At 47.1% G+C, this 18438-nt stretch overlaps 1 protein-coding gene across 1 annotated transcript; it reads right to left on the bottom strand.

Moving 5' to 3' along the window:
* Nucleotides 1-7257: 7257 nt before the first annotated feature.
* LOC119453632 (uncharacterized) lies at nt 7258-18138 on the bottom strand. Its single transcript, XM_037715686.2, has 5 exons — nt 18057-18138; nt 16991-17163; nt 13656-13759; nt 12463-12557; nt 7258-7523 (listed from the first exon to the last, which is right to left on the bottom strand). The coding sequence occupies exons 2-5, from the start codon at nt 17089-17091 to the stop codon at nt 7362-7364; spliced, it is 462 nt and encodes a 153-aa protein (XP_037571614.2). The 5' UTR covers nt 17092-17163; nt 18057-18138; the 3' UTR covers nt 7258-7361.
* Nucleotides 18139-18438: the final 300 nt, after the last annotated feature.

Raw genomic sequence — 18438 nt, 5'->3', positions numbered from 1 at the left:
TATGTTCTTTCAAACACGACTTCATTCCAGTGCCTAATACTGGGGTCACACAGCGCACTTTTGATGGTGATCTAGCCCGATCTGGATCCAATTTCTCGGTGGCGATTGGCTTCTTTGCTCAATCTGTTGTACGGAGCCAATCGCGGTCGTACATTCTGATCCCGATCGGCTCGATAGCTATGCAAAGCGGCTGTGTGACACCGGTATGAGACAAATTGAAACATTATGCAAAAGAACTAGCCGGTAAATACACTTCGCAATGATCTGGAAAAATCGTGTCCTATGGAAGATGTATGCAGCCCCTGTGTCCACCAAAACATTGTCTCTGCGTTCACACGCGCCCTGCGTGACCCTGCACATAAAGGTAATTTTGAAATTTTGCACCTGGGCTGTATCACTTGCGCTGGCATCTGTGATCACTGTCGCGCGTCGGTTTGCTGCAGGTACCGCGCTGCTCGAGCGCCACGAGTCTGCTTTGACATTTGGTTATAGGCACCCCGCACTGCACCAGATCCAATAAATTTTGCATATTGAGCAGCTGAGTGACCACCGCGTATCTACCAACCGCTGACACGCGTCGGCGGGCCGCCGGCGCCTGGTTCTAAGCATTGCCCGACAGTTACCGTACGTGCCTGCTTTCGCTAAATGAGGTAACCCTCAAACGCGACACGTAATGGGGATCAGGGGTGCTATGCAGGATGCCCCGAGTTTGGCGAAATTCGGGATCTTCACGAGCTCTGGCGACGCCCCAAGATCAAAGAACAAATGATAAGAAGACGAAGTTTGTCCATCGGCACGCCTCCAGTTTCATTGGTTAATCTAGATTCACTCTGGGTGGCTATTATCCCTTGGGCGTTGCCATATGGGCGGTCGACAAACTGGGGCTCACGTGATCATACGGTCGGTGCATGGTCGTGCCTTCTTTCACTTGTTTGTCGTTCCACCGAGTGCATTACAGGCACAAGCAAGTTATAAAATAAATTCATTTAGTACAATAATATTAGTCACATTAACGTGGGTTGTAAGCATTTTAATGTTTCCACTATGTACACGGAATGTGTATTAGACTAATTTGTATTTAAATACGTTTCGCGTTATGCCACGAGGAGACGCTCGCCCCCCTCTTTTTTCCGGATTCGATTGGCACGGCTCGATACGTGCTTGCTCTAGCATTTCCGAGCACCGATTGGTGTGCGCTTGCTTTTCTCACTGGGTTTCCAACAGATCGCTCGTTTCTCCTTTGCTCTAGATTGGATTGGTGCGGCTCGCTACGTGCTTGCGCTCCCATTTCCGAGCAGAGATTGGTGTGCGCCTGGTTTTCACACAGGGCTTTTAACAGATCGCTCGTTGCTCGCGCTAAAGAAAAGCTGCGAGTAGCGCGCGCATCCAGCTACAAGACGAAGTGAGCGTCGGCTAGCGCATAAGTGGTTTGCCGCGCGCTTACCGTGTAAGCACACAGGAATGCCGGAAAGCACACATACAAGGGTCAGAAAACTACGCTTTATTTTCTTTTACTTTGCGATACACCTCCATACTGGCAAGCGTCGAGCGATGGCTTCTAACAACCGCAGGAAAGAGTCTTTGTAGTGGCTAGCCCGAGCGATCCGTGGCTTCTAACAAACGCACGAAAGGGTCTTTGCAGCGCACGTGGATGTTCACTGCCACCACATGCATCCCAGGTGGGACTCCAGCATCGGTGCAGTTGCCCTGTACCCATCGCTGACGAGGGAGCGCTTCACTTTTTGACAATAACTTTCTTTTTTTTGCGTGTCAACGCCCGTGATGGGGTCCACAAAGTTCACGCTTTGGTTGACTGTCTACCAATGCGGATTGAGGCATAGCCCCGTTAGCATCCACTAAATTTGGGATACATTTGTATGCGGCCAATTCGTCACTATGAATAATGGTCCCCGGTTTAACATTGGTTGCAATAATGGCACCTAGCGTCGCCGCCTTTCTTCGGTCGACTTTGAAAGTCGCAGCACCCCTCTGGTCGCGCAGAACATGCCGAAGACCCATGGGCCCCCAACTTTAACACCGCCGTAATTTTGGCGGCTGGCGGAAAGTTGTCGGCCGTCATTAGGCGGCCTCGATTGTATACTTTTGCTCGCCGCGAAGAAGGCACTCATCAATTTGCGCTATCTACCCGGGGTACCAAGTGGAGGTCGCGCCAGCAGCTCGTCCCTCGCGACCTTACGGGGGTAGTTCGTCCTGTCGGCGATGGTGTGCTCCTATAGAGGAAACAAGTCGCCGGTCATCTCCTTCAACAGCCATATGTCTACGCTTTTGCTCACGCAGTACGTGAGCCAAATCATTTGCCGCCTGGACAGGTGGTCGTTCGGACGGCCGAGGCGGTGCGTTTTGGCGAAGTAACGTCCTTCGCCTCTCTGACCGTGCAGTGCAGCTTTACCGTGTAACTGCGAAAACTGATTTCGGCACCTGTTGCATCGGAAGGCAGCCCGGCTTCCATTCTGAGTCTTCCAATATAATGTGACCACTTCGCCTACTCAGGTTGGTTGGCCCGGGTTGAACCCCAGGTGCTCGCAGGTGCCCCAGTACTCCGATGACGACGCCGGACCTGGCCTGGGGCTAGGGCGCGGTGGACGAGCAGCGCTTGAAACAGGAGAGAGCCGAAGCGAAGCGATCGCACAAACTTTTCCTCCGCAGCCTAGTCACATCAGTCTGTGCTCGGAAAGCATAATATGCCCGCCACGCAGTCTCCGCAGACAAGGGCGTTCGCCTAACTCGTCACACAGCCAGCGCACTGACGTTTTGGAAAGGCAAAAACGACGCTGAAACTCTACGTCGGTCATGTAGCTGAAGGGGTCCAGATGGTCATATTGACGCTTGCCGCCGCTGGATGCGATGACACAGGCTGCTGCTGCCGCCGCCATGCTCCCGAGTTTAACTCGAGGGGGGTTTCGCGATGTACGAGTTTGGCCCGAGTTCGCGTGTCAATCAAAACCATAGGTCACGCCCCGAGCGAGGCATGTAACTCTTGTGCGCGCCCACCACGGTTGGGCCACGCCCAACTTATTTTTCGACAACAGCGACGTGGTGCGGAACTGAGAGGCATTAACAATCTTGACCGGCGAAATAAAACACGCACAACGCACTGTCATCGGTGATGTACTCAGCACCACTATAAAAAAAAAAGTGTCGACTTTCGCTGCCTTATGCATATGTCTTCTTGGGCTGTGATGACCCCACAACACGGTTCATTGCCTGCGTTGTGGCTACGTAGCGCACAGCAAATAATTATCCGCACGTCACTGTAGCTGCTTGCAAGGCGTCGATGCGCCGTGGTGGACGACGATCTTGAGCAGTGCGTAGTGTTTTCCAACGACAACGTATCGCAGCTGTCATTTGAGATGGCTGCTCTGTCAATGATATTGTGCAGCAAACACGGTCAGCGGTCAGCGCAAACACACCCAGTGCAATGGCATTTTGTCATCACAAGCACGGCACACTAAACAATTGCAACACCTTCCTGTGTTCGAAGTCTAATTTCCTAACTGCACACAAGAGCCCTCACCCACCAAAATGCGATTGCTGCGCTGTCGTTACGATATCCATCTGCGATCGCTGTTAGCTCAGCAGCAGAGGCAATCGGCAAGCACATTGGAGTGAACAACACACTCAAATTCTGCGCACATGCGCACGGAGGCACCTTCAATGGGCAAGCGGTGACAAGTGACGAACTGTGTCGTTGGGCAGCACGCTCGTGTTCGCAATGCATCGCGGAGACTTCGCGCACGCAGATAAACTGGTGCATTTTCATTGTGCTGCGTCACTACGGACCCAGAATACCGCACAGCCATTTTGCAGCGACAGCCGTTGCTCCCGTCTCTATGGCTAAAGTGTCGTTTCAGTTGGTAAAGTGGCGGCCATAATAGCCGCCGCAGTGAAGCACCTGCGGTGAACAGCCATGCCGCAGCGCTGCGTTGCCATTCCCCTATTAGACAGGGAATGGGCAGATCGTTGTCATGACTGACTTTATCGAACATAGCACTGCAGCGCCCCTGGCGACTGCTCACCGCATGAACTCCCTCGTGCGTGTGACCCTCTAGAATGTATCCGCTTGTAAGCTTTCGCCTCACTGTCGCGACTCGCGGCAAAAAAGTACAAAATTTAATAATTCATTATATGTCCGTTTGTCATCACAAATTTACAGCATTCAAAACAAAAAAAACGATACTTTAAGAAGTAAAATGTTGGTTATTTTATTTGTTGTATTTCAAAGTATTCTATTGAGGGAAAGTATAGGTGCAAGAATGCACCGCATGTGCCCTGTTCGCATTCGACGGAGGATAGAAAGATAATGCCCGAAAAAGGAGGCACGCCCTTGACGCGCCCGAGAAAGGCGTGGCAAGCGGCTCACGGCAAGTGTGCAGATAGACAGCGGGACAGTGACGGTATTGCTAAATTGCGATAATACGTTGATAACAATACGCGGCGCTGGCGCGTTTTGTTGCGCAGTCCTCTGTGCTTGAAGCCCGGCAGCACTGTGCCGCGCAGGGTGTGCTCATGTTGTCATACGTGGCTTTATTTCGACATTTCTTTTTGCCTGCTGTTCTTGCACGTTCCTTGCTATCTTCGTTCACTGACTGCCATCGAGCAAACTCGGGTAAAACTCGGGTGAACGAGAAACTCGGCGCATCCTGCATAGCACCCCAGGTTCAATCGACGACTGCAGTCACATGTGCCCAGCAATAACAATAAAAATACCGCTGATTAGCACGCCAGGTCTCGACGAAGCAGACGCGGATGCCGCCGCTACCGACGACGAAACGCCACATCCAATGGCTGGGCTTGCTGTTGCCATTGTACATCACATTGAGCGCTCACGCGAGCACATGAAACATGTAACAAGTGAAGCGGCACAAGACAAGCTAAGCGGAAGAAAACAATCGAAATAATGCTCGGCGAAGATCACACAACCGTAGAGCAGCCGGGCTGCTCTCGGAAGGCTCACAGTCCAAAATGGCGGCATAACATGTTCTGACGCTGACGTCACCCGTGTCGGGCAATGGCGCTACTCAAACGTCGGTTTGTGAAAAGGTCTATTGTTAGAACACCGTCTGATGAGCCCGAGCGCAGTGCTATGCTTTGCGGTCGTCTACGCTTTATCGTTTCGCCCTATCGCTTCGCCTTATTTAGAGCTAAGCACGAACGTTGATACGATGTGGAGAGACATGCTTTCGGGTGCGCTGGCGCATGTCTTATGTTTTAGCGGATTAGGGTCGAGCCTTGTCCGCCGTCACGCCGTTGTAGCCACGCTAGTAGTCGCCGCTCCCGCTAGAGGCGCAGCTGTGCTCTCTTTCTCTTTCTATCTCGTTCCCGACGCGCTCTCTCTCTCTCATCCGTAGCTAGGGGCGCTGCGGTGCACAAGGGATTTCGTTCCCGACGCGCGCTCTCTTTCTCGCTCGTTCCCGACGCGCGCTCTCTCTCTCATCCGTAGCTAGGGGCGCTGCGGTGCTCAAGAGCGTTCGTTCCCGACGCGCGCTCTCTTTCTCTCTCGTCGGTAGCTCTGGTTTACCCGAGTGATCCCCCGATGCTTCGCCCATTTATCATTCACGTCTTGGATATGCGGTGATTTTTCGCTTCCCTTTCTCTTTGACAATACGAGCCCTTGTACCTCGAGCATTTGTCCTACCAGCTCTTTGAGTCCTCGCAATTTTACCTTAGATTGTTATTTTAGATGCAAGAGCATTTTATACTCGGGGCAGTGTCCGTTCTGCGGCGTCCGCACCCATACTGCGCATGCACAACTCTCCCTCATTCTCCTCTCCTACGCAGGTGTGCGCTCTCCTCCTCCCCTCTCCCCCTCTCCGTCACAGGTGCGGCGCAGCAAATCATTGCATATAACTCTCTCACTCTCTCTCTCTAAGGGTACGCCGGTAGGCGGCGCAAGTGTCGCGGCGCAGTATACAGCGCGCGTTCGCTGTGCTTCCGTCATTCTCTCTTTGTGCAACGATGTGCGAAACGCCATGAACCACGTCAGCGTCGGCGCTAGTTGCAGCGGCAGCGCCACCGCCGCGGAGCAGAGGAAGGCTCGGGAAGCCGAACGTAAACGTCAGCGTCGGCAAGCGGACCCCGAACTTCGGGCCAGGGAAGCCGAACGTCAACGTCGGCAGGAAACTTCTACGGAAGCAACACGGGCTCGGCACGCCGAATTGGAACGTCAGCGTTATCAAGCCGATTCCGAACTCCGGGCTCGGAAAGTCGAAGCGCAACGGCAGCGTCGAGCGGCAGCTCCCGATCCCGAAGCGACGAGGCAACGCGAGTCTGTGGCCAGAGCAGCAACACGTTCGAGGCCATTACAACGCCCGGGCTTCGACGGTGCTGACGCGTGGTTCAAGCGCGACTTCCTCAATCGGAGCTTCGGTCACAGCTGCAACGTGTGCTACCGGCCTTGCTTCGACAACAACCTGAGCAAGGTCGGGAGCGTCCAGAACGAAGGTCACAACTTTCATTGGGTTGCGTTGCCAAGTGAAACGAAACGGAAACTCGATGCGCACCCCCCGCGATGCTTTCGCATCCCACCATGGTTGCCCGTAGGGTGAGATGATGTGATTTTTTATTTGGTAACACAACATTAGTTTTTTTTTCTTCTCCTCTCACAAAATCTTCCTTTCTAATCTACAGTATTCTATTCGTTAATTCCCTTGTTTTTATGCACCGAATATAACCACCCGCTTCATGGTCAATCCCCCACTGTGGGTATGCGCCACAACCACTCAGGACAACAACACAATATAACAGGCCGAGTAATGCACTCAACTCTTCATCGTGCCTCTGAGGCACGATGAAGTGTTGATGAAGAGACAACTAACGATTTTAAGTACTTTAACATTTATTGTCGATTCATTCTTTAAGATTTTTCAGTGTTTTTTTATTCACTTATTTAGGGTCACTAAAGTAAGTGGGTGACGCCTGTGTGGTGCATTCGTACAGCTTTCTGCAGTGCGTCTACGTCTTTACGGGTATTTTAGGTATCCTCTTTACCGCTCGCACAAGTTACCTGTTATGTTGCGCCTCCCTGCTCCTTCTACATCATTTTCTGCAATGGACGAACAGTAATGATAATGTTGGTTGCTTCTTCTCCATATGTCCTTCGTGTAGTGAGGGCGTTATCTATTTATTGAATTTTAGTGCTACAATTCCTCGATATCTGATTGAAGGCATACAATGAGCTCATTAAAATGAAAATTCCACATGGAAACGTATTTATTTCGGAATGTTCTACCTCATTTATGTTCTTCTATTGTAATCTTATTACGGTGTTCTTCGCTTCCACAAACAACATCTTGCCCTAAATGACAGTTATCTATGTTTGAAATTACGTAACTCTGCCTGACTTAGACAACTTGTATTGTGCATTCAGAATGCTTAAGGGGGTCGGTCTTGGGCATTTCCTTTGCTCCGTTCCTGGAAAACAAACTGGTGAGAGCCGTGCATTCTTCGTCATCGCGATGGCCGGCTGAAGATTTTCTCACATCCTTTGTCCTTGTTTCGTGAAGCTGCGCAAGGCAAAGAAGAGAAGATAGTGCCTTTAAGTAATCTTGCGAAACAGAGTGCATCCACTTCTACTGAATGTGTACAATGACGAGAAATACAACGTTAGCGTTGTAGAATATAAGAATATCAATCAGACACAGGAATAACTTGGTGAGAATAGGGCTCCAAACGTTGCTACGGTGATATTTTTGCGGAGGTCAGGAAGAAAATGCTCATTTGAGAACACCATGAAATGTGTAGAGCGAGTAACTATTGGTCTGTTGTGTAAAATAGTAAGTGCCAAAGCGACAAAACTCTAGTTAACAATGATTGAGGTTAGAAATTGAGTGTTGATGTTACAGTAGTACATCATAATCACCATCATTCATTAAGAAAAAAATCGGCAGAACCATCTAACGTTGACTGTTGACGGTAATGCGTCGAGCATTGAATCTACATAGCCACACAATGTATTGCCACCGTCAAAACGAGTTATCTGTGAAGCCTGTACTGAAGTGGGAGTCCTCTTTCGCACTTCGCTAAGAACAGTCGGCGCCATCTAGTGTTGCCGCCTCGAAGCCTGCGCGTGGCCTCCGAAATGACCGACCCGCCGGTACGTGCGAACGCGTACAAACGCGTCATGCGACAGCCGCGCTCCTCTCTCGCGCTTCGTTCTCAGAGCACCTCGATATCAAGCGGCGGGCCTGCTATCGAGGCACCCTATTCATTGTGGACACGCTGCGCCATGTAGTTAGCTGCCGAGAAGTGCCTGCGTTGCCGTCGAGACGAGAAGCGTGGCGCACCGGTGCCTGCGAACGCTCTCAATAGTTCCCTCGCTTTCCGCACACCCCGTGGCACATAATTAGTTGCCCAAGTTGGCGTCAAAGACGTTCACTGAAGACCAGCACAGAACTAGTGCCCAACGCAAAATTATGGAAAAAAAATAAAATGCTTCAAATCGGCGTCAAATAGTGTCATTGAACAGCGGTACCTACCCAGTCCCGCATCTACAGTGACCCAAGTCGGCGGAAAGAGTGTCTTTAAAGAGCGGTACGTGTGCGCGCATTGGCACGCACTCAGCCACCCAAGTTGGTCAGACGGTTGCTTTCGAACCATGTTCCCACAGCACAGCAGCCCGATGCGCTACCCATCCGACCATGGACTACCCAGTGAACCAGGTGCGTGGGAAGACGTTTACATACAAACTGACATGGATACATGCACAAATACAAACAGACAGCCCTGAGAGGGTGCATAAAATAAGCAAAGAATACTGATGCATTAAAAAGTAACATATAAAAGCTGTGGAAACATATGCATGGTTTGGAGCACAGCAACACTTCGGTCAATTCAATGCAGGGCTAATGGAAGATTTCTGGTAGAAGACCTTGTTTTGCAGCGACTAAACTCAACTGACGCTTACGGTTCTATTGATGATGATATAACCATGATGCAATGACTGTTCGTGGCTTATTGTTGTCTATAGCATAAAAGATAAAACAAGTTCTAGCGAAAGTTGGACACTAGCTACTCGAACAAGGATGCTCGCAACTGAAGCGCACAGCCTACATAAGCAGCTAAAAATAATTAAAAACTAGAAACTAGAATAGATGTAGCAGCTATAATCCTCATATATACTGAGTCGCGAGAGTATTATCTAGTAATTTTGTTACAAAATCGTACAGCGTCACACTTTGGAGGCTTCTGATTTGATAAAGCTGACTTCGAGGAAGAACACGCTCTTACCACACTCACTGCGCTCCGCATAATCATCATCACCCAATTTTATGTCCACTGCAGTACGAAGGCCTCTCCCTGCGATCTCCAATTACCCTTGTCTTGCGCTAGCCGATTCCTCATTGCGCCTGCAAATTTCCTAACTTCATCATCCCACCTAGTTTTCTGCCGTCTTCGACTGCACTTCCCTTCTCTTGGTAGCAATTCCGTAACTCTAATGGTCCACCGGTTACCCATCTTACGCATTACACGGCCTGCCCTGGCTGCCCAGCTTCATTTTTTTCTCTTAGAATTAGAATATCAGCTATCCCTGTTTCATTTCTCAGATCCACACCGCTCTCTTCTTGTCTCTTACCGTTAGGCCTAACATTTTTCGTTCCACCGCTCTCTGTGCGGTCATTAACTTGTTCTCGAGCTTCTTTGTTAACCTCCAAGTTTCTGCCCCATATGTTAGCACTGGTAGATTGCAATGATTGATCACTTTTCTTTTCAACGACAGTGGTAATCTCCCAGTCAGGATTTGGTAATGCCTGCCGTATGCACTGCAGCCCAATTTTATTCTTCTGTAAATTTATTTCTCATATCAGGGTCCCATGTGAGTAATTGACCTAGATAAACGTACTCCTTTACAGACTCTAGAGGCTGACTGGCAATCCTGAATTCTTGTGCCCTTGCCAGGCTGCTGAACATTATCTTTGTCTTCTGCATATTAATCTTCAACCCGACTCTTAGACTTTCTCGGCTAAAGTCCGCAATCATTTGTTGCAATTCGTCCCCATTGTTGCTGAACAGGAGAATGTCATCTGCAAACCGAAGATCGTTGAGATATTCACCATTGATCTTCACTCCTAAGCCGTCCCAGTCGAACAGCTTGAATGCTTTTTCTAAGCATGCAGTGAATAGCATTGGAGAGATAGTGTCTCCTTGCCTGACTCCTTTCTTAATAGGTAACTTTCTACTTTTCTTGTGGAGAACCAATGTAGCTGTGGAATATTTCCAAATATTTTCACGTATGCCACCTGTGCTTCTTGATTACGCAACGCCTCTATGACTGCTAGTATCGCAACTGAATCAAATGCTTTTCATAATCTACGAAAAGCTCCACATAATACAAGGCCTCATACATAGCCTGCACTATCATTCGATTGGACCAACTCAGTATAGCCGCTGTCGGTTGATAAAATGAAATATTACGAGCATCCCTTTGGCATAAGGGTACCCGCCAGCTCTGTTAATTGTATAGTTCTACTGCGTATTGTTTCCTGTATATATGTGTTACGACAAGGCCATGATGTCAACCCGCATACTGGGCTTTATTTCTTCATCACGGGCGCGTCTTCCTCCTCATTCAAAGTCAGCCGCTGAATGACCGTCACACACACGCACACACACACACACACACACACACACACACACACACACACACATATATATATATATATATATATATATATATATATATATATATATAGTGTGTTCAACATTAAGATTTACGGAATTTTTAGAAATCGCATGTGGCGGGCAGCATAATTCTTATCCTTGAGCTGGGTTATTCGATGAGGCGGACATCAGTAGCATGAGGAATCGAAACACATATTCAACAACTTAACAAAAATTGACTAATGAACTGCTTCATTAATTACTTCACGACAAATTCCATTTACGAATTGTAGCTGGTGAGCTTGTCAGGCGTATCCGCTTGGAATTAATTTCCAAAATGACACCAGTTTGGAGATAAGCACCCTCAAACTCACCGTAAAAATGAACTGCTGTTCCACTTACTTTTCTACCAAAGTGCTGTTTTTTTTTTACATTGAAGCACTAAAGTTATTGGAACGCCCATGTATTTCGTCCCGCACTTTGGGAAATAATATCTCGAAACTGGTCTCACCCTGGAAATTCATTCCAAGTGAATACGTCTTGCAACCTCACCGGCTGCAATACGTAAATTGCAATATGTGTTGTAAAGTAATTAACTAAGACGTTCATTAGTCAATTTTCCATAATTAGTTGAATTTGTTATTCCCCGTCTGGCGAGCACGAAGCGAGCGAGATCGCCGTTTGATAAGGATGCTTGCTTGACGCTCGCTGACGCAGACCCGCAGGCAGTCACGAATGTCACGTCACTCGCGTGAGCGTATACTAAGGGCCTAATCCATTTGGTACAGCACTGCACCCGTTCAGTAATATGAGACGTCGGTGTTCAGCTCGAAAGGCAGCCGGAAGTCTACAAAGCGTCAGAATCGAATCGGATGAAATGCTGCTCACAAGGCTTTAAATGAAAGGCGTTGCACTCTCCTGTCCACCGAAACGGCACATTCTTATTGGTTATTTATTTCTATGACGCACTTTGTGGCATATTATCTTATAAGTGACAGAAAATGCCCAGCTATATGCCGAGAAATACCCGCAAGGAGGGTAGGTCATATGGCTTCCGCATTTTGCAATTTCGTTCTACTGACTCGCGCTTTGGTCTTGGTTTGGCCATCAAACCCTCTTCTCGGGAACACAACTTACTTCTTGAAAATTTCACTTTTCTTGCTACTAATCTTAAGCTCTGCCTTACTCTGTGACTGAAGCATACAGGGAGATGTTCTGAGTGCTCATTCTCATTCCTGGAATATATTACTATATTGTCGATGTACACGTCCGAAAACTTTCCAATAAACGGTCGTCAGACGTCGATTCATCATCTTCTTGTATCAAGCGGGAGAATTTGTTCATCCAAATGGAGACTTTGTCGGATGAATTCCGGAGTAATGCCGGATTGGAGAATTAAGTTGCTGACGCGCTGTTGCCGGACACACGCATGCATCTACAGCTAGATGTTCCCTCTCTCACCTAAAACTGTTTGTCTGCACAAAATAAAACTAACCCTTCAAGTTGAATTACCTGCAATGCACAGTAGCCGCAAGAACACGACGAGTAGAAATCCGTCAATGGCGCCGGCCTGACATGTTGGTCAGGTGTTCTGGACAATTCAATGAAAAAATGTGATTTTGATCTCAAAGCCTACAAATGCAGCTTAGATTTAGGCAAAACTTATAGGGATTTTGAATTTCGGTTTTAAGGTATGCATGCGGGTATATGTTAGTATTTAAGGTCGTTCAGCCAACCATTTGCTCCCCTAGTAAATCCAAGCGCAGCCTGCTATTCTTAATTTTTTTCGGGTTTCATTGCCTTCATACGCCAGATACGAACATTTTTGTAGGACATTTGCCTCACCTGAACGACACGTCGAGAGAACTCGAAGCGTCTCAATAGGTTCAAAAACGGGACACTGGTAAGATGCAAGTTGCTTTTCGTTTTCCTAGCCCCACCTGCAACAATCAAAATAGTAGTTCAAGTACACTGCGCATCAAAGACTAAATCACCAACAAATTGAATAGTGCTTTGCTGCTCTTCTAGTATTTCTAGCAGAAAAGAAAAACCCCTCGTCAACAGGCAAGAGCATACACGGCAAGAGCTACACCTGACAGTAGTGCATTTCTGCACTACTGTCAGGTGTAGAGATGTTATGGTAAAACACGGCTTCTGTACCCTACCGGCAGCGTACGAAAAATTTGAAACAGGAGTATTCATTGAAACATCATGATAACGACATTTTAAAACAACTAAGCAATCAATCAGATCTTTCTCCGCAATCTGCAACGCCAACTAGCTGAAAACTACGAAAATTAGTAGCCCTTCCTCTGTCGAGGAAAAGGGGGTAAGCGAAGCTTGTCTTGTGTTTCTTCGGTGTTCCTCCGAACGAATCGCACTGACGAGTACCACGTTGAGCTCAAACCACAACCGGTCACATGCAGTGCAGCTGGCTCCGAAGTTACGGTTGAGAAACTCGCGTTGAAAGGCCGTCGCACTGGGGAAGTTGGCGCTAGCGTTGTCGAGGCGTGCACCACCGTTGTCGGGTACGCTGACTTTTGGCCTCAACATCGCGCTCCCTCAACTCGGGTCGGCGGCTCTTCGGTGGCGTTTGCCTCAACGTCGCGGTCCCTCAACTCGGGGTCCGCGGCTCTTCGCTGTCGGTTCGCCTGGGCTTCGGAAGCGCTCATGCTAGAATCGGCACATCGACGACGAGCTCTTTTCCGATGGTCTTCATTCTGGATGGACTTCCATGAAATTTCTTCAAAATTAAATCTGTTCGTTACGTAAGAATATGAATGGTTCACATCCTCTTAAGCAATGGCTCACACCCCCGTAAGCGTGGCCTCTCCTTTACGACGATAGAAGAGAAGTGAAATTCTACGCTGGAATGATTAGCGGCAACGCAGCCAGCTGTGGAAGCAGTCGACGAACACGAGAGCTGAGGCACGAGCGCGTGCCGAGCACCTGTGCAGCTCTGAGAGCAGCTTGTTTTTTAGCGTTACATCACCGGCGCAGGCTATCGGATACAAGCTTCGCTTGAAAAGAGCACTTACCTGTGAGAAGGCTGAAGACTGTGCCCAGAATAATCGTGATCAGTTCACCAGATAAGGCCATCCAGAAGAAAGACAATCGGTATAGCGGGAAGACGTAAGGGACGCTGCACAAGATATTGGAACAATGCACTAACATACAAACTTTTCGGTGCTTAACCATGTGCATAATGACAGTGACCGTAGGGCTAACACTAGTCAGTACTCTAGGAGCGTAAACGTACATGAGTGTGGCTGAAGGCCACCGAAGTACTCACACCCTGAAAAGCTATGACTTAGTAACGGTCAGCGTTAAGTTCGCCAAGCGATGGTAATGTGTTCGCCAGAATAACTCGCTTAATGCGCACTTTTATACAGATATTACCGCGATGGCTTTAGTACATGCTACTCCAACCGTGACCCAAGCTAATGACCGTCACGTGTTCACCAAGTATTACGTAGCCTACAACGCCTCCAAAGAAGAGGCTCCAGTCAACGGTCAAAGCGAGCACGTTAGCTTGAGCGCCGGTTTATTGACAAACAGATAATACGAACTTTCGTGGATTCCGCCCCTTCGACCATATCCCAAATCGTTTTGTTAGGCTAGTGGAAGGTCTAAAATCGGGCACTACAGACTTGGAACCGATTGCGCGGGATTGTTAAAGGCAGACGAGTATTATATTGCTGTTACTATATATGAAAAAGCACATTTCACTTCGGCGTCCGAGGCCAAATTCAAAGCAACTCTTAATGCAACACTTTGTACTCGGGCGTCATGGATTTGCTATTAATCAAGAGAATGTGAATAATGAAGGGTGTGCGAATACTGAAATGTTTCAATACCTATCGAATAGCGCATGCTTTTATTGGTATTTATTCGCTATCCAAAGTTGGCAAGCATTTGTGCCTTCCAAATAATATAAGGGACAACAGCAGTTCTTGCAGTCTACAGACGAACGACGGGCGGAAGTGCGCATTCTTCCGAATAATTCTACTGCGAGAGAACCGCAGCAGTTACCCAGGTGAACCAGATCCTACAGACCAAGCAGCATAGAGTTTTCTATTGATACGTAAGCTTGTCTAACCTCAGGCATCCCACGACGTTACTTCTTCATTTACGCTAATCTTTTTTTATAAACACAATTTCAGTTGCGTTTTTGATAAAAACCAATTTCCAGTGCTGTACTACGACACGAAGCTCCTTCGACGACCAGTGTACTGCGTGCATCTAGTGGTGTGCTGCTTCGTGGTGAGTCAAATGCGATCAGCTTTGCTTTCTTTGTGACTTACAAGTTTCTGTGTTCACCTGAAACACGGTTGTTAACCGTATTAAGTCGACCAGTTAACGCAGCCAGTTAACGCCGTTAACGCATTTTTTCATGACAAGCTGACCCTAAGCAACCTATTTGTCTTTGTTTAGAAATAGAAAAAAAATTGGTGTTGGATTCCATATTCAAAGTTGGTTTTTCTCAAGTATTCGTTTTCGAATTAATTCGAAATACAAGCTATACGAACACCTTTACTAATGATAAATACACCGTCGCAGTTGAACAGCACCTGTTATTACAACTGTTCTCTTTGTGTATGTCACCCGAAAATACCCTTTGTAAAGGGAGATATTGCGAAACTATGGCACATTCGCCATGCTTTCCTGTTGATTGAGTTTGGTAATTAGTAGTTGATCCCAGAAAGTCTGAAAAGTAGCCGCTACCTAACTTGTGACTCGGTTTGCTAAGCAAGGCTACTTCTCCGGTCATGTGTAACACAAAGCCTGCGACATCTGGCGGTCGCAGGACACAGGTACGCTTATCGTTGAGCGTGGCCTCTGAGATCGAAACGGGAAAAGTTCTCGAGAAAAATTACCACCCGGAAATTGTATCCGTGTACCGCGTTTATAAATGCGCCCATAGACGCTAGGGCACCTCATGCACTGAGACAGGGGAAGGCACTCGTATCCGGGTATCTGCGTATACACATGTTGCCGGAAAGCAAGACCAGTAGGTAGCCGCACCACAGATAAAGTAAACGTTGTTGATTCCGGACATAGTTGTTTTAAAGCGAATAGCTTTCTTTGGCTCTTTCGCCCATTTTAGTTGTTGGTGTATGGTCAGTCTCAGCAAGAAAAGCGTTCGTTTGTTTGTTTGCTTATTCGGACCATTTGCTTACACTGAATATTTTTTTTCATTTTTTTTGTTCATTCGACTCCGTTAACATTTGCAGCCATGTCGATATTGTAATTCATAAAAAAAAACGACATGGCTCTCAAAAAAGTGCTAAATTGAGGCAAAGAGCCACCCAAATCAGCGATTGCTTGTTCCACCACTACTGCGACACCGCATGGTTTATGCCATCTGAAGTCGACGATGTTAGTGGCAATCACTAAAGCCGATGATTGGGTTGGTGGGTATCTATCCACACCGAATGGGGGAGGGAGCGAGAGTGGGCAGCGCGCAAAAACACGACACAAAGCAGGAAGTAGATGACGCAAACGCTGCCCTCGGAACAAGTGTTTATTCAGAAAGAGAGTAGTGTTAAACCGGCGCATTACCATGTGACAGAAAAAGCGTACGGTAAAAAAGTTATTAGATAAGCATACTTCTCTTTTTAGTTGAAGTTACGCTTCGACGTTTATGACTGCCTTCCAAAAACGATAAATCTTGATTGCTCAGCATGACAGATGGCTAGCAGATATATGTGTCCTTATGCTTGGCGATGTGAAAAGCCTTGATACTTTATCTGGTTAGCTGATCCATGTGGTATGAAAGTATTGTAGTGTCACGGGATAACGGCAAGCACATAGTGCAATGGTCTCTTAAATCTCAATGCATATTATTTCGTGGTGAACGCTTGAGTCCTAACACACGTTTATTATCATAACGACCACTGTGCCCTATGTATACATACGGCCGCACGTTAGGAGGAAACGAGAAACCAATAATGTGCTGCATTTAAGAAAAGTCGGCACGTGCGCAATCATACATTTTCCATCATCATGTCGACACGGGCTTTCTTGACAGATTATGATCAAGCTTATGGCGAGAACAACGACAAGAACATGGAAGCTCGTATGCCGTGGACCGTGGATCGAATCCTTTGGGGGCGAGAAATTTGATTTGCAACTACTTTCGGCATAACGACATGACGATATTTTTCAGAAGGTTATTAAATCGAAAGCCAAAAGTATCCTTTAAAGAGCACTGTAAAAGTGAGTGGCAGCACTGTTGTATACACGCAGCGGCCACGGATACGTCGACACACCTCCTGGAAAAATGTCTGTCTCCGCAACTCCAGCAGCAAGGGCTGTATTGACTTTTTTTTTGACACTACGCCTGTACTCCTACCAATCCATAGCTAGTTACCTTTCAGTCATGGATTCTTCGACTACTTCTGCGGGATCGGTGTGATTGGTCACAAGCGGACACCGGTCCATTGTCCCGGCAATCACAGGTGGAGCAGGCATAGCCGATAGAGCCCTGCCCACGGCGTGCCACAACTGCAAGGAGCAGGCCAGTAGGCATGCCCATGCTGCACCCTGAACGAACGAATATCTGTGATTCAAGCACTGTGGTACGTTTTATTTGGCATCAAGCCTCAAGATGTTTGCGAAACAAGCATGTTTCGATCGTAGTGGTTTTAGAAGAGAAAGTTCCGAAACTATGAAGGAAATTAATCAGTGCAAAAAATCTGCGGGAAAAAATTCATCGCCCCCTTACGTGGTAGCAATTTAATGGAGACAAAATTTTATTTAGAAACATTACGAGGGCAAGAGCTACATATTAATATAGAAAACTTCACGCAATATTTGGGGTATGACGAATTTCATTCGCACTTTAAAAAACTTTTTACACATTCTTGGGGCATATAATTGTGTCAGTGTATAGTAGGGCAATGTATTGCTTTTCCTTACCATTGCATGCCTAGTACATTAAGATCACAAATGATATGCGCGCTATCAGCGTGACATTGAATTCTTGACATGAAGTAGCGTGCGCAGAGTTTTCAATAAACGTAACACAAAAAATATTAATATTGGAGTGGGACAAATACATGCTCCAAAGGGTTTTAATAGTTTTTAGAGCGCGGCTTCTCACGAAACCACCACAGTAAGGTAACACCTACTACAAATATGCGAATGATTGCACACACTTATCTTATGATATGATCTATTTTTCTAAATAAATAAGTGCTCTGATAATGAAACAAGAAAGGGCATTTTATATCGCTGTTTCATGGCGCAGCATATGTTATTTCGTTTTGATTATAGCTTTTGAAGCGCTCTGGAAAACCTTATTTAGTGCTTAAGTGCAAGCGTTGCTCATTGTCCTATCAGCGGGCAAGTACCTTGCGGTAAAAGTTTGTTTAACCGTGTGCTCACTTGGAATATTAGTACGAGTGCCGAGCATAAGAATGCAACAGGTGTCATACCTTTGCGTTGACCCACGGCGAAGAGATCGCCAGAAGAATGAGGCCAGCAAACGGGCCCGCAGCGGAGGAGTATAAGGACAGGAAGAGCTGCAAAGAGGAAAATAAAAAAAAAATTGTTGTTGATCTTGCTTCTTCCTTCTTCATTCAATAATACAAATCAGGGTGGGTAAAAAGGTAAACAAAAGCAAATAGAAACAAAGTTAAAGTTTTTAAAGTTTAAAACTCTACGGCATAGCTTGGGAACAGTGTTCTGCATAAACATAAAACACTGCAGGCACTTATACGAATCGCATTTAGTTTAATAGAATTTAGTTAATCTCATCGCAAAAGCTTCGCTTCACATACAGATCAGCATGAGCGTGAATCTGCACGATTTTCTTTC

This window comes from Dermacentor silvarum, chromosome 5 (genome assembly GCF_013339745.2).
Source record: "Dermacentor silvarum isolate Dsil-2018 chromosome 5, BIME_Dsil_1.4, whole genome shotgun sequence".
Classification (NCBI taxonomy): Eukaryota; Metazoa; Arthropoda; class Arachnida; order Ixodida; family Ixodidae; genus Dermacentor; species Dermacentor silvarum.
Note: the sequence above shows the minus strand (reverse complement) of the source record. Positions and strands in the feature narration are given on the sequence as shown.

Coding starts and splice junctions, on each gene's coding strand:
- LOC119453632 (XM_037715686.2), bottom strand. CDS start 17,091: ATGCCTGCTCCACCTGTGATTGCCGGGACAATGGACCGGTGTCCGCTT. Junction 12,558..13,655: donor AGTCTTCAGCCTTCTCACAG/GTAAGTGCTCTT, acceptor TGATTGTTGCAG/GTGGGGCTAGGAAAACGAAA. Junction 7,524..12,462: donor TCTCTCGACGTGTCGTTCAG/GTGAGGCAAATG, acceptor TGCCTTGCGCAG/CTTCACGAAACAAGGACAAA.